This window comes from Strix uralensis, chromosome 7, assembly GCF_047716275.1.
Source record: "Strix uralensis isolate ZFMK-TIS-50842 chromosome 7, bStrUra1, whole genome shotgun sequence".
Classification (NCBI taxonomy): Eukaryota; Metazoa; Chordata; class Aves; order Strigiformes; family Strigidae; genus Strix; species Strix uralensis.
The window spans coordinates 25,105,881-25,120,174 of NC_133978.1; the positions used below are offsets into that span (position 1 = coordinate 25,105,881).

The 14,294-nt window shown below is 36.7% G+C and overlaps 1 protein-coding gene and 1 long non-coding RNA gene across 11 annotated transcripts in view; one reads left to right on the forward strand and one right to left on the reverse strand.

Moving 5' to 3' along the window:
- CPEB3 (cytoplasmic polyadenylation element binding protein 3) overlaps positions 1-14,294 on the forward strand; it is a 99,631-nt gene that overhangs the window by 63,265 nt on the left and 22,072 nt on the right. For all 10 annotated transcript variants that reach the window (XM_074874976.1, XM_074874977.1, XM_074874975.1 and 7 more), the window contains 2 exons: positions 1,155-1,322; positions 3,165-3,254. In XM_074874976.1, the coding sequence (XP_074731077.1) occupies positions 1,155-1,322; positions 3,165-3,254 (258 nt within the window). The remainder of the gene's footprint in view (positions 1-1,154; positions 1,323-3,164; positions 3,255-14,294) is intronic.
- Positions 1-14,294, reverse strand: part of LOC141945979 (uncharacterized) — an 80,624-nt gene that overhangs the window by 25,200 nt on the left and 41,130 nt on the right. The window lies entirely within an intron of this gene.

Below are 14,294 nucleotides of genomic sequence, written 5' to 3' on the forward strand. Positions count from 1 at the left end.
GTCTTGCTGAAAGTCAGTTTCATGTGATCCACTACCTTGGAATTTAATTGTGTGCCCTACTATTTATATTTGTAATTAACCCCCATATATACTGTTTGTATCAATTAATTGTAATTCCATCCCTGGGAGCAATCCTCCAAGATATGAGGGGACAATTAGCCTTTTCATAATTGACATGGGGTTCCCATTTATACATTTCTCTACATTGCAGAATTTATTTTTCAACTTGGGTATACAGAATTAACAAATTCTAAAGTTGGTGTGTTCTACAGTGTTGCTTACATACAGACTTTGAATATTTCTCTATCTTTTGGGTTAATAAATCTCTTCTTAAGATAATGTGTGTATACTTTGGTATTAATAGCAACAAGTTAATTGCATCAAATGCTCACAAATAAGTTCTTCTCATTAACAGAGTAGCAGCCATTTATGTTGCTTTTTAAGTCATTACTGAAAGTGTGCTTTAACACTGAGTAACAGCTTGACAGGCTGTCCTAGCTAACAACTTTTTTCTTCAACTGCAAGTTTTTTGTGGTTTATTTAATAAGATTTTAAAGATTTTTTTCTTCTTGTTAGTTAAGTTTTTGCTTCACCTACATGTTTAATATCCACAATACAAAGCTTTTCTATGTTTATTTTGCTGTTTGCCCCCCTACTCAGACTGGGTCTCCATTCACTCAAGGAGGAAGTGATGCAGCCTTTGTGGTTAGGACCCTGTAAAGCACTCTGAAGGAGGCTGTCCTGCTCTGCAGTGCAATGGCTTGAGGGATCTGCTCTTTAAGATCATTCCTTCAAGATCTGTTATGGAAGATTTAAATCTCTAAGAATCAGTTTGAAATGAACCTTACAAAGGTTCTTTCTATAGCTATAATGCACAATTTGATCAGATAACTTGTTGGTTTTCATTGCTAGCCCTTTGTAAGGGTTTGTTTTAAAGCTAAATTAGGTTTATTGTCTTCTAAGGATAATATAGTCTTGGAAAAATAAAAGCAATACTAATGAACATCATTTGGATAACTGGACCACTTAGCTGGGCCCTTTAATGCAAATTCTGTTAAAGCAAAACAGTGAAAGGAGAATATAACAATTTTTACTGAAATACTTAATTATCCAGGAAATAGCGTTAACTATAGATACTACAAAATCTGTTACAGGTCGGTCTTCACTCTTTCCTTTTGAAGATGGCTTCCTAGACGACAGTCATGGTGATCAGTCTTTATCATCGGGTCTCAGCTCTCCAACACGTTGTCAGAATGGTGAAAGAGTGGAACGCTATTCTAGAAAGGTGTTTGTTGGAGGTCTTCCTCCTGACATTGATGAAGGTACTGTAAATAAGCTATATTGGTGAGATGTGGGAATTGGCTTCCATATAATTACTTTTAAAAGGTCATATTTTCATAATAACAAATGTATTTTCCCAGGTATTGTCGCTTGTAGTGCTTGCGGCATTATTTAAAACAAACAAACACCACCACCCCCTGCAACACCTGAGAATTTACTTGACATTCTTTTATACTGTAGATCAGAAGAGTTGGAGACAGAAATGCCTTCATAGCAGGTCTTCTAACCTGCAATAGCAGCATGCGTTCCCTCTGAAAAAGGGAACTTAGTGGGTATTGTCACTACACCATAGTCTTTTCCTGTTCTTTTTAAAAGATGTGGTTGACTTGAAGATCTCTGTTAATACAGTCCTACCAAAATAAATTGGTCTTTAATTAATCAGCTCTTATATCCAGCATATATGCAGTGTTCAGTTGACAAATGCAGGGCAATTAATATGGTTACAGAATAGTAACCAGCTTAGTAGAATGGTCAGGTTTTTTTCTCAATCTATATCTGCTCTACTTGTGTGTGCCCCAGATACCCTGACTCCCAAACCAAAATCGTGACAGTTTTTGGTGTATTTTTCATAGTATAGCTGGAATCTACCACTATCTAGTTTCAGTTGGCATAAATAATGAATTTGAGGATGCCTTATAATGAAAAAAGAGGGATCTCCAAATCTGATCTACTAAATTGAAGCCTAAACCACATGCAATTTTAATAAGATGAGTTGCCAATCTATGGTTTACAAATGGCTCAAATGTAGTTCCCATGTCACATCATGAGTTTCAGGACTGTTGATACAGGGACTACTGGGTTATCTGAATCCCCAGCTGTGAGAAGAAGCAGGCCAACAGGTACAACTGATACAAATGTTGCTGGGTCACTCAGAATCAAAATATATGCCCAGCCTATCCTGCAAGGAAGTAACATGGCCACTTGGGAGCTGTTACCGTCTTCCATGGGAGGTCTACTCCAGTAACAACTTTCTCCTTCAGCTCCTGAGTTATGCAGTATGTGTTTTGTGGCTCTAGTCACTTGAAAAATCTGACTTGCAGCTCATGGGGTCAGATAAACCACACATGTCTTCAAACAGCAATCAAAAAATTGAAAAACCAGTGCCTTTGTCTTCAAACTTTTCTCCTGATGGATTGTTGCTCTGATCTATCTAGCATCATATTAGACACAATTTTAAACTAAATCTTTCTTTAAAGTACATAAATAAATGCATTGAGGAAAAAGATTTTTTTTTTTAAGAAAAAAAACCTCAAAATTGTTTTTTCTGAAGCATTTGGATATAAAACAAAACTGTCCTATAGGATAGTTTGAGATGCGTGATCCACAGTGTTTCTAAATCGGTGCTTAAAAAGCAAAGAAATAACTTGGTAATTCAAGGCAGATTTCCAGAGGGGACTGAGGAAGGTGAAATCCCCACAGTCACGTGACCTGATGCAGGCCTGCTTTCTAGGGCATGCTACAAGGAGTGGCCATGCTGACATGTAGTTCCTCCGTCAGTCCCATGTGGCTGCATCTGACCCTGCTTTGTAGCTATAATTAGAAATAGATCGCAGCTGAAGCATATTCACTTCTGATAGATCATGTTGGCATTTAATCCTGCTGCAAACTTGCATTAGTGGAATATAAAATTAATTTTTTAAGCAGTCATGTATAGCATATGGGTGAAAGAATATTTAGGCATCTTCTGTGTACATTATTGCAGTTTTCACTATTCTTAACAGGTGTAGAAAATAGTCTGGGTTTTTTTTTTAAACTAAGAATTTTTTACCTTGCCACTGTCAGTCTTCAGATTCTCTCTAAGGTGCCTCATTTGTTTTTTGTAGATGAGATCACTGCCAGCTTTCGTAGGTTTGGACCTCTTGTGGTGGACTGGCCTCACAAAGCTGAAAGCAAGTCATATTTTCCACCTAAAGGTAATTACTTTAAAATACATTTATGCAGGCTGTTCTGGTAAAAGGAAACTATGTCTGCAATGTGGCAATCCATTACAAATAAAAGATTTGACTCTTTATAATGAATTTTCTCTTTCAACAAGCATATTTTCAGCAGTTGTCGTGACAGAAAAAACACAATGCAGTGACTGAAATGTGGTCCTGTGTGTGTACTTCTTCAGCAAGCCTGGAGTCCTTGAATCATGCCTTAATTTATGCTAGGTTTACTTTAGAAGGCAAGTTGCAGAAATTTCCTAGTGCTGTTACTGTTGCAGTTTGCATATTGTAGAACCTATAGGAATAATACCTGGAAGTCACTGGTGGATTTGGACACAATATTCTGTAGAGAGGCATGAGTCTGCTTCTGACACAAGAAGCTGTGATACTGCTCAGAACCACAAGGTCTGCGTGAGGGCTCACCGAGTTTCTAGGCTGGAGCTGATTTGGTTCAGGGTGGTTTAGAGTGCGTGCAGGTGGGGCAATTTCAAATCTGTCAGCAAAACACTATGCAGACCTGTTTTGGTTGAGAAAGAACAGTTTATGGGAAATCTGTTTGAGAGAGTTACTTGGCTAAATCAAATTGCTCTTATTGTATCCTAGTTTCTCCTGTGATTTTGTATTATACTATATACTTTCTATTCTCAGTCACGTGTGCCTCTTGCATATAGTTTGGGAGTTCATTCATGATCTGAAATGGTAGCATGAAGTTATAGGCAAAATTTCTGATCTATATGTTAAGATTTTCTGCTCTCACTGACCCTGAAAGCTCTTAATTGCTCATTAAGGCCATTGATTATTTTGGCAGAACAATCAGCTGTTCAGTCAGTGAACAAGGTAATCCTACAATATTTTGATAGATATATTTTGAGGGCAAAAACCACAGAAATAAAAGCCAACTTAATTTATCTGGAAGCTTAAGTGCTGGAGGCAAGATAACTCTGTGACAAATGCTTGCCCTGTAAATAGTATTTGGGGCACTTAAAAACAGAACAAAACTCCATACATGCGCCCTCTTTCCTGCTCCATTCTCACAACTCAGCCTTGCTGTCAGTAGTTATTATGCAACATCTGTTCTTGAATTTAAAACCAAACCGAACAAACCCCCTAACCAGCAACAAAACACCCCAAGCCTCAAAACCCCCCATATATTCCTAAGGACAAGTGGTAAAATGTATGATTTTCCCTTTTTATTTTATTCTTAAAGGTCTTTAGGTCTTTCTGGATAGTGAATTCTGATTGTGCTTTCACTTACAAGTTAAAAAAAAAAGTAATAAAACCAGCTTTTCCTTGTCCCTAATATCTCCTAGTACTCTCCATTTCTTTTTTCTTTCTTGGTTTTTGTTTTGTTTTGTTTTGTTTCTTATTAATTCAATAAGTAACTATTCATGGTAGATCAACATGGGAGTTCCAATTATGATTTTGTACTGTATCTGACAGTGGACTAGTTATGCCTCACCAAACTTGTAAAAATGTTTCTGAGTAAGATCTATTTTAGCAGAAGAAAAGGGAATGCAGCCTCACTTCTATTTTTGTCATGATTCTAATATAGGAAACAGCTTTCAAAGCCCCTGCCAGTTGCCCCGAATGTCTGTCTGAAAGTGCTAAACAACAGTCAATCCCAACTGTTCCAGATTTATTTATAACTGACTTCTTAGTTATCAATCAGGGCTGCAGCATCATACGTCCTGCATTCCTGTCTTTGAGATTCACTTACAGTCATGTTAAGCTCGGTAGGTCAAATGTACTTGATTTACTGTGATTCCCATATAGGCTGCATCTGCATAGAAGACAGAATGTTATTACCAGGAGTCAAAGGGTGAAGCTTGAATGTGTATTATAATTTTTTCACAGCTTTTTGGTCTATTTTATATTTATAAAGAGTGCTTTTTTCCAAAGTTGTTATGGAATCATTGACAGAACTACCACAATAAAATATCTTAACTGCTCTTTTTCATTAGAAGTTCCTTTAGAACTAAAAATAAGTTGTAGGTTTTTAAAATTTTTTATTTTAATCTCTTTTGATGCAATATCAGGCATTTCTTTAAAAATACACAGTGAAATGGAGATATTTGAAATTATGCTTGGTGCAAACTTCAGTGATGGGACTTACTCAGCTGTCAAATACTCATGAATTCAAATGTTTTCTCCCTTCCTTTTTCTAGATATCTTCTCTTCCATGCTTCATTGGTAGCCTGCAAATTCTCTGACATTTTAAATAGGATTCTTTCAAATGGAAAATATGTCCAAAAAAACCCCAAACAAATTAAATTATAGAGGAGAGAATGAGTTGGTTTTTGTGTGCTAGCAATCTGAAAGGAAAACAAGAAAAATGGATTGTTGCAATGCAGTAGTGATGATGGGGAGGCTGATCTTTGTTCACACATTAATAAAGCCTGACCTCCAAGGCTTCTCCCACCTACTTGAATGTACCCCACTGGCAGTAAAATTGAAATTGAATTGCTCTTTCTGAAAATACGCCATCGCCTCCAGACAGACTTCAGTGTCCTCTTTGATGGATAGCCTTTTTCATTACTGCTTCATGTCTGCAGGGTCAGGCCAGTGGTCAGTGTCTGGACTTATAACAAACTTCAGTAATTTTTTGTTTGCTTTGATAAGTATTCAGTTAGAAGTTTGGAGCAGACAGCATCAGTAGCTGATGCCATGGGTCAGCATAGTCAGCTAAGTTTTACACTGGAGCCTTTTTACATCCTGGTTTTCTGTCTTCACAGTTACATCCAGGTGATGACATCCCTCACAGTCCTGAGTGCATTAATATAGACTTCCAGTATCTACTTATTGGTATAATTTATTGAATTTGTGGAATGCTTACTATGTTGGTGCAATATATGAATTTCCCGTAGTCGCACTATATTAGGAGCACTTTGTTGATATTATTAGGGCTAGGAACAAAAGGCTGCAGGAACTATTAGCCATGGCTAATCTGATCAAGCATGAAATTGGAAAGATTAAAATAAAATGTTGCTTACAGTCTAGTGACCTCCCTTGCCACCACCTCGAGGGCTTTATCTGGTTAGTTTAGTTAGCAAGTCAGGCCATAGATGTGTAGCCAGTTCTAGCAAGCCTTATTAGCTAATTTATTAGTTGGTATGGTTGATTAGCTTAGGTGCAGTGGCATGTAAACTGTTTTCAGGACTAGCTGGAGTCCAGAAACATTGTGCAGTGTTGAGCTTGAACAAAGGTTTTCCTGGATTTGGCATCCTGAGCAGGATGGTGACACCACAAGTCTGCTTAGGCACATTACCTCAGATTTAGTGCTGGACCTGACGGACGGTTGTGTGTGAAATATGCTGAACTGCAGTCTCCAGCATGAGTTACACAAGGCTTATTTCACTGCAGTGACAATGTTATGATTTTGGACCTTGCAGGATTCCAGAGCAACATGGATGTGTCTGTGCCATATTCCTCCAGCACATCTATACTATCTACGTTATCCAGGTTTTCCTGTTTTCCCAGACATTCTAGGGTTCTGTTACCCTTACTGAATCTTGCCTGACATCACAGAATATACTATGAGCATGTGTTTGGGAAGGCAATCTGGCTTGGTCAGTGGTTGAGTTTTGGTTATTATAATAACAAAACCAAAATTGTCTGATAGATCAAACAGCCATTAGAGGATGCATTGGTTTCCACAGTTCAACAATTAGGTTGCTGAGAGAAGAGGGACCGATGGCACCCAGCTGTTTTGTCACTGAAAGTGTATATTATGCACTTGGGCAAGAGAAGCTGATAACAGCTGACAATGTGTATGAGACATTCCTATTTCTAGTTCTGAGCATCTGTATTATTGCCTTAACATTTCTTTTTACCCCTCCTGTGCATTGTAAAGCTTAGCACCATGTTTTTATGTTGGTGTCATCCATGAGGTGATTTTAATGCTTTGCTTCTGAATAAGGCCAATTCATTTCCATTGCCTGAAAAGTCTTTGAATTACTTCCTTTGGCATCTATTTGGATATGTTAGTAACGGAACTGGGAAAATTATAAATGCCATGTGTTGGTCCTGGGTAAGCGGATGCCCAGTTTGTAATGTGTTTACTTGGCTTTCACCACAGAGTTTTGGGAATTAAATGTGGTTTGTGGCTAAGTATTTTTTGAGTACCTATGAGATGTTGAGAAATAATGAAATATGAGCTGAAGAATGTTATCAAATGTAGTTACACATTACCATGACACAGTCTATTTCTCTCTGGCAAAATCCAGATAACTCGTATTTCATTGAAACAGAAGTCGATGAGTTTTTTACTTATTTGCTGGTCTGCTGAGTTAAGCAATGCTTATGCTAACTACAGTAACTTTTTTTCCTTTTTTTTTAATTAAACAGATGGTGCCAACCGTTTCAAAAACATTCTTTTAGTTTTTTTAACAGATTGCTAGCTTTAAAAAGGTCTTTACTGATTTTTCTTTGTGATAACTATGATTTTTCTAGCAATCACTAAAAACTGCACAACGTATTTTAAAATGATAAAAATTATGCAAAAGTCTTCCTCTGTTCCTTTCTATTTAGGAGGACTGATGTTTGGATAAAGATGAGATTTAGAGTGAGAAAATGAAGTGTGGCAGAGCTTGGAGATAGGATGGGCTTGTAATGGGAGGAATCCTTTGGCTTTACTATTGATTTAGATGTGTGGTGAAGCAGTTTGATCCTCCTGTGTTTTCCCCGTTCTTCAGTTAGTTATTCTGTTATTTGATAAAAATAAGCACACTTGTCCCTACTGTTCCACAGGGGACACTAAGGGAGAACAAGATCTCATGAAGAAGAAAATAGAGTATGCAAAGTTGCACAAAGTAACATTATGAAGTGATTATCATGCTTTAATTTAAAACAACTGGTGGGACAGACTGTATGAGCCTTCCTGATGATCCCTAAGGTAATGTTAGATGGGAACACTGTTGTTGGTAGTCTTTTGACTGATGCTCATTTCATGGATGAGGGCCATTTGCATGGTTAATTCCATTGCCACTGCAGAGGAGCAAGAATAAATGGTTGCAAGGAGAGAAAGTATGGAGTCCTAATTCTGATTGCATCAGCTATATTCACAAGAAGTTATCTGGTTTGTCCGAATACAGCAATCTGTTGTACTGAAACTAATTGCTTTGGCTTAACTGGTCCAATACCATACCACCAAAGGCCAGCATAAAATGCCTACCAAATTTTTGTATCTTAAAAACTGAAGTCAGAGATCATAATATTTGCTAGAATGAAAACTGACGTTCCTTATCCAGAAATATGTTGTATGGCAAATAGTGATGCAAGACTTTTTTTAAACTTTGTTTATGTATGTTCCAACACACACGTGCACAATATCAGTCATTTACCTATTGATATCTGAGGCCATGTATGTAATTTGTAGTCCCTGTGTCTTCCCACAGCAGGGCAGCATAATCCCAAATCAATGCAATTCACAAAATACATGGTGGCAAAATGCAGTACGTAGTACTGCGTAGATGTGTAATTTACGGTTGTTTTTGTATAAAATTTCTTTTAGGTTTTCGATGATGTTTGTTTAAGCCTCCCTTTGTAAAGCTCTTCACACTATTTCCTGTCTTGTCCTAAATATTTGAAGATTCTTGGTGGTATACTGATAATGATGATTTTAAAATGTCTGTCTTTGAGACTGCTGTGCCAGTTATCACAAGAACGTTCAAGGAGCTTGCTTCATGTAAGAGAATCTCTCTCCCTGAAGATATGCCATTTGCAATTTCTTTTTCTAGGGGTAAACAAGAATCTGATGAGGCAAAATATAAAAATATTTTTGAGCAATCAAGCCTTGGCAGAACAAATCTGATTCTGAAGTAGCGTTGCAGGATTATTCTCTCCCAGCTTTCATGTTGCTTTCAGCAAATGCTATTTTCTTTCAGAACTGCTAATTTCTTTCAGTTGCTATAGATTTTGTTTTTTATTCCTGAAGAAACCACAACTTTTTAGCAAGCATTTGTTGACCCTTCTTCAATCAGCAACTAAGGAATGACCAAGTCTCTTCAGAAGGGGCTCAGCATCCATAGTCTCCATAGAATTTGGTAGTAAAGGTGTTTCTATCAGTCTTACTAGTTGCTTATGACTACAGTAAGAAAATAAGTAAATAAAGGCTATTTATTATGAGAAGAATACAGTGATTGTAGCCAAATACTCCTAATGTAATTTAGGTTATTACTGAAAGCCTTATTTTGAGAGCCAGGACTGTGCAACTTTGGAAAGGATGGGTGGTGTAAAATTCAAGAATTAAGTCTGGGGTTCTGGGTTCTAATACAAAGTCATAAAGCAGAGTAAATCCAACCCCAGCAGCTTCTGTCTCTCTCATTAGTGTAAACCAAATGTTTCTATGAGACAAAAATCTTGTTTTTCAAAAAACAATTTCATCCTTTCTGCCTACTTCCCTCTCTTCTTTACTCTCCTTATGTGTCAGAAAGCTTTTTCCAATAATGATAAATTTGATGTAATGCCCACAATTACTGGATCAGCTCCTTTTCAGGACTGTTTCTGAGGTGTGGGAGCTGGGTTGGGAGGGGCAGATATTGAGCTGCAATTACTGATAGTGGCTCTCAATTATTGTTCTGTAAGAACAGATCTTGCAGTGCCACATGCTTGATAACACTCTGTAAGACACTCTCCTAAGTGGAGTAGTCTTTTGTGAGATTTTATGTAAAGGGACCAAATTAAATTACTTTCTGCCTATAGCACAAAAGAAGGCTGTTGTCCAAATTTATATCTCTGTCCTATCAATAAATTTATTCCTCATTTATGTTTGGGGGGGTTTTTTGTCCTCAAGAAATTGTGGTTGACTTTTAGTCTACAGGACACTTGTCTATGTGTAGACTTTTTTTTTCTTATTTTTTTTTTTTCCTTCAAAGACTTCAGAGTTCTTAAGATAATTCTGATAGGCTGGAGTACATCCTCAACAGGTTCTTGGTTACCCACCAGTGTCCTGCCAGTTTTGGTAGTTCTTTTGTTCAGATGAATTTTTAGGATCAACAGTCAAACCACATTGGATAGTACGATGTCTGTATACTGTAATATGTTGAATGTGTACAACAGACAAATAAAGGATTAATTTTTCTGTTTTTTGAAGAAGTAATATGCATTTTGGGCTAATGTGTTATACAGGAAATAAATTCAGTAGCTCTCAAGCACCTAGGTTCCTCTTTATTGCTCAAGCATATTATTTAAGCAAGAAAAGTTCTGTTGCCTCAAAAGTGAGAGTTCAAGGGCTGTGATAGTCCTAGAGTAGCTTTTCCAGTGCCTGTTGCTAATGTGATAAATTTTACTGTCAGACTTACTCATTATTCACATGAAAATGAAGATTTTAGTATTTGGTATCTGAAGATGAATACAAGTTTCTCATGGCTGCACTTCTAATTTGAATTCAAACAACTTGGTTTTATACTCTCCCTCACTAATGTGCTAGTCCCCAGAGTTTCCAGAAAAAAAATGTGAAGACAATCTTGTGTGATGTTTTCAATTTCAACCTGGAGATGCATCTGTCAACCAGCCTCTTTCATATCTGAGTCTATTGGGAAGTGGTTTATATAATCAGGAAGTTGACTGCAATTAACCACGTACCTTCATTTTACACTATTAGTAATAAATGGCTGGAAGAGTTTTGTAGTCATAACTGTTCAGAGGCTGTTCAGAAATTTTTGGTAGGAGCAAAATACCTTTTTTACAACACAGAAGTCAATATGGAAGGTTGTTTTGCTGCATTCAAAACTGCATTATGTTCTAGACTTCTGGTGTTGGACTATGTGATTATTGGAAGAAGACAGAATATCTCATAACTCCCATCAGCGGTCTCATCAAAAGGCCCTGAATTTCCCACAGAAAAAAATCGGGTTTCTAAAAGACCTAATGGATTTGTTGGTAGCAATTAACGGAGGTGTACTTTGGAAGCCCATATCATGGTCTGCAGTCTATGTATCACTTTTCTGTTAAATTGTATCTAATGCCTCTCAGTTTTGCATTGACCAATGGGCTAGGTTACATGAGGAGAGATACTCAGGCCAAATCTATTGCTTCCAGCAAAGACAGTTTTGAAGTTCATAAACATCGCATCTGCACCTACTGACAGGTTTTTTTCATAAGTCTCCTGACTCTTTAGGGAAAACTAAAGGTCACCTATTGGAGTTGCATAATCTTCTTTCCAGAACAGTCTTTCCATAAATCATCTATATACTCTTCTGTTGGTCATATGCCAAAGAGGCAAGCTCTTTTCTTTCACTCACTACCTGGAGGGGTTAAGATTGCAGTAGGGTTTCTTATACTTTATATGAACTATCTATTTTATTAGAGTACATTGAGTTAAGTTACAGTTGATATTTAAGGCTTGTCTCAAGGGGATTGCTGCTTCCAAAATCTAAAGAGCAGCTGACTGGAGTCTGGTTCATGCATCTACTGATCACTATGCATCATCACAAGCTTCCAATCAAATGTCCAATTCAGTAGCAATTTGAAGCATCTACTTTCTGGACTAACTGTTGCAGTAAATTTGTTTGGGCAGATGCTGAAATAATTGACTACGATTTTTCAGTAAGACTTACCTGTGTATAGTGCCCATATTTTTTTCTTCATTGTTGTGTAGCTGTTACCTGCAGTAAAACTTTCTTGAAATTCTGACTTATTTAGACTAAATATACCTCTGACTTAAATGGAAAATAGACAAGTGTTTTGTTAAATGGTTCAGTAATCTGAAGAATAGATGGTCGCCCCCAAAAAATCAAATTTCAGACTTTCCTGTTTCTGTCCAAAAGAGACATCAGTAAATCTTAGAGATAATCCTTATTAAAGAATGCGTTCTTTTGAGTTTATGAATATTGTATGTAGTCTTAGGTTTTTCAGGAGTATGTCTTGGGTATTCATTATTCTGTAGTATGTAGGTAACTGACACTAACTTACAGGCAAATTAAATGTTTTTAAAATGTATTTGGCAATTAATTTTTATAAAGCTAGACATGGTTGTGATCACAGGTTTTAAATCTTAATGTTCTTAAAGATGATCTCAAAGAGAAAGGAGGTCCCTTATGAATTTATCTTCTAATAATCAAAGATGAATCTTACAAATCATCCGCTATCCAAATCAGGAACAGGGTTAAGTTCAAAATTTTAGCCGTTTTAGCTCTTACTTCAGGAGATGCATATCCGCTTTTAAAGAAAGCTTTGTACTTAGTAAAATGGAAGCACATAGAGCTTGATGACTGACTTCATAACATTTCCTAAACAAAAGCACTGAATCATGCGTTTTCAGGAGCGTGCATCTCTGTCATTTTTGTGGATGATAAATAAATATATTAGACTGTGATATATGGTACACCGATTGAGTGTACATGTGTATTATACTGCTTATATCAGACGGAGTCACTGGGTAGCTTACACATTACACATGGCCTACTCAGGAGGTTAAAATACAGTCTGGCATAGATTACCACTGGATTTCTACTTAATATGAAATGTCTGTATGGGGAAGAAAATATGAATTCTGATTGAGAAGTCTCTTCTTGAGCATATATTTAAATAGTGAATGGATATTTAAGCTAAAATGAAGTATATTAAATAATTCTATGTAGCTACTGTTTATACTGAAATTTTGCACAGGATAATGGTTAAAAGACTCCTAAGCAGGCTGAAAATACGTTCCTTCTTCACTATTGTCACTTCATAGTACACATATGAAAGAAAATGCTGCTAATTCTGATTTGAATGACAGTTCACAAAATTTTCTTTCAAAGCCCACTGATGCCTAAGACACTAAAAAAGGTTTAAGGTGGCAAAAACAGAGTGGAGAAGTAAAAGCATTACCTGCAATTTGAACATATCTAAGTACAGGAAGAGCTTTCCATCACTTATGTATAGGAAGTAACCAGACCACTTTTGTCAAATGGAAGCAGTTGTTTGTCTGATTCTCATTAACCACTTCTAAAGCCAAGTAGATTTTACTGTGGCTTGTGCCTGCCCCGCCCCCCATCTAAATACTATTTTCATTAAATGTTGCCTTTTCTTTTGTAAATGGAAATGTATGAATTAATCTGTGAGTATTATGGGCCCCAGGATAAAAGCAGTCCTTTGAATAGTGATTTCGAGGACTTGATAATATTTTGTGCTTTGCTAATAGCTTGTGCTATGTCTTGTTTTGCTAATAATTTATAAAGCACCAAATTCTTTCAAATCATTGCAATAAGTTCAAGACGATGATTGAGGGTGGTGGTGAAGAGAGAGATGCTGTATTAGCACTGCAGAGTATTCACTGTTTCTGAGGGTCATCTAAAAAATAAGTTGTTCCCTACTCCCACCCCCTGATCAGTTGTAATCATTTCATGCATTAGAAGCTTCTGCTCTCTTTATAAATTCCTATAGGCATTATATTTATAATATTCCATATTCCATTTCTAGAATCACTGCAGTGATGCACACAATTCTACCCCTAAGATAATGATACAGTAATAGAAAACTAATGTAATATCATCTGAATATACAGATCAGCAATTTATCAAAGGTAGTATCCCAAATTATACTTATAGTCTCCCAAATCAGAGGTTAGGACTGGCAATGGGAGTGCATCAGGTGCTGGAATGAAATACTGTATATGCCTCTGCCCAAGGCAGCATATATGTGTGTCTCTGATTTCAAAAGCTAGGAGCAGCTGAGAACTGGTATATCTCTCAGATGTCTCAGTGCTGTAGCTGTCAGTTTTTATCTACTTTATACCATGCAAATTCTACCTAGTTTTGGGACCTATGACGTGTGTGGCTACTGATTATACTGAGGTAGCATAATCACTAGTCCGTTGTATACCAATGGAGGCTGTGCAGTTTTCATTTAATAAAGTGAAAAACGTAATGTTTTAGAGGATTTGTTAAGTCCAGTAATTTTATTTTTTTGTAAAATGTACCCTTCTTATCTCCCAGAAAAATGCATACTCTCACTAACTAGAAGCATTTTTTTTTTTTTGAGAAATTTGTTCTGCAAGTCTGAGTAGTAAGTTTTGGAAAAACTTTCCATTATTAAGGAAGTGCA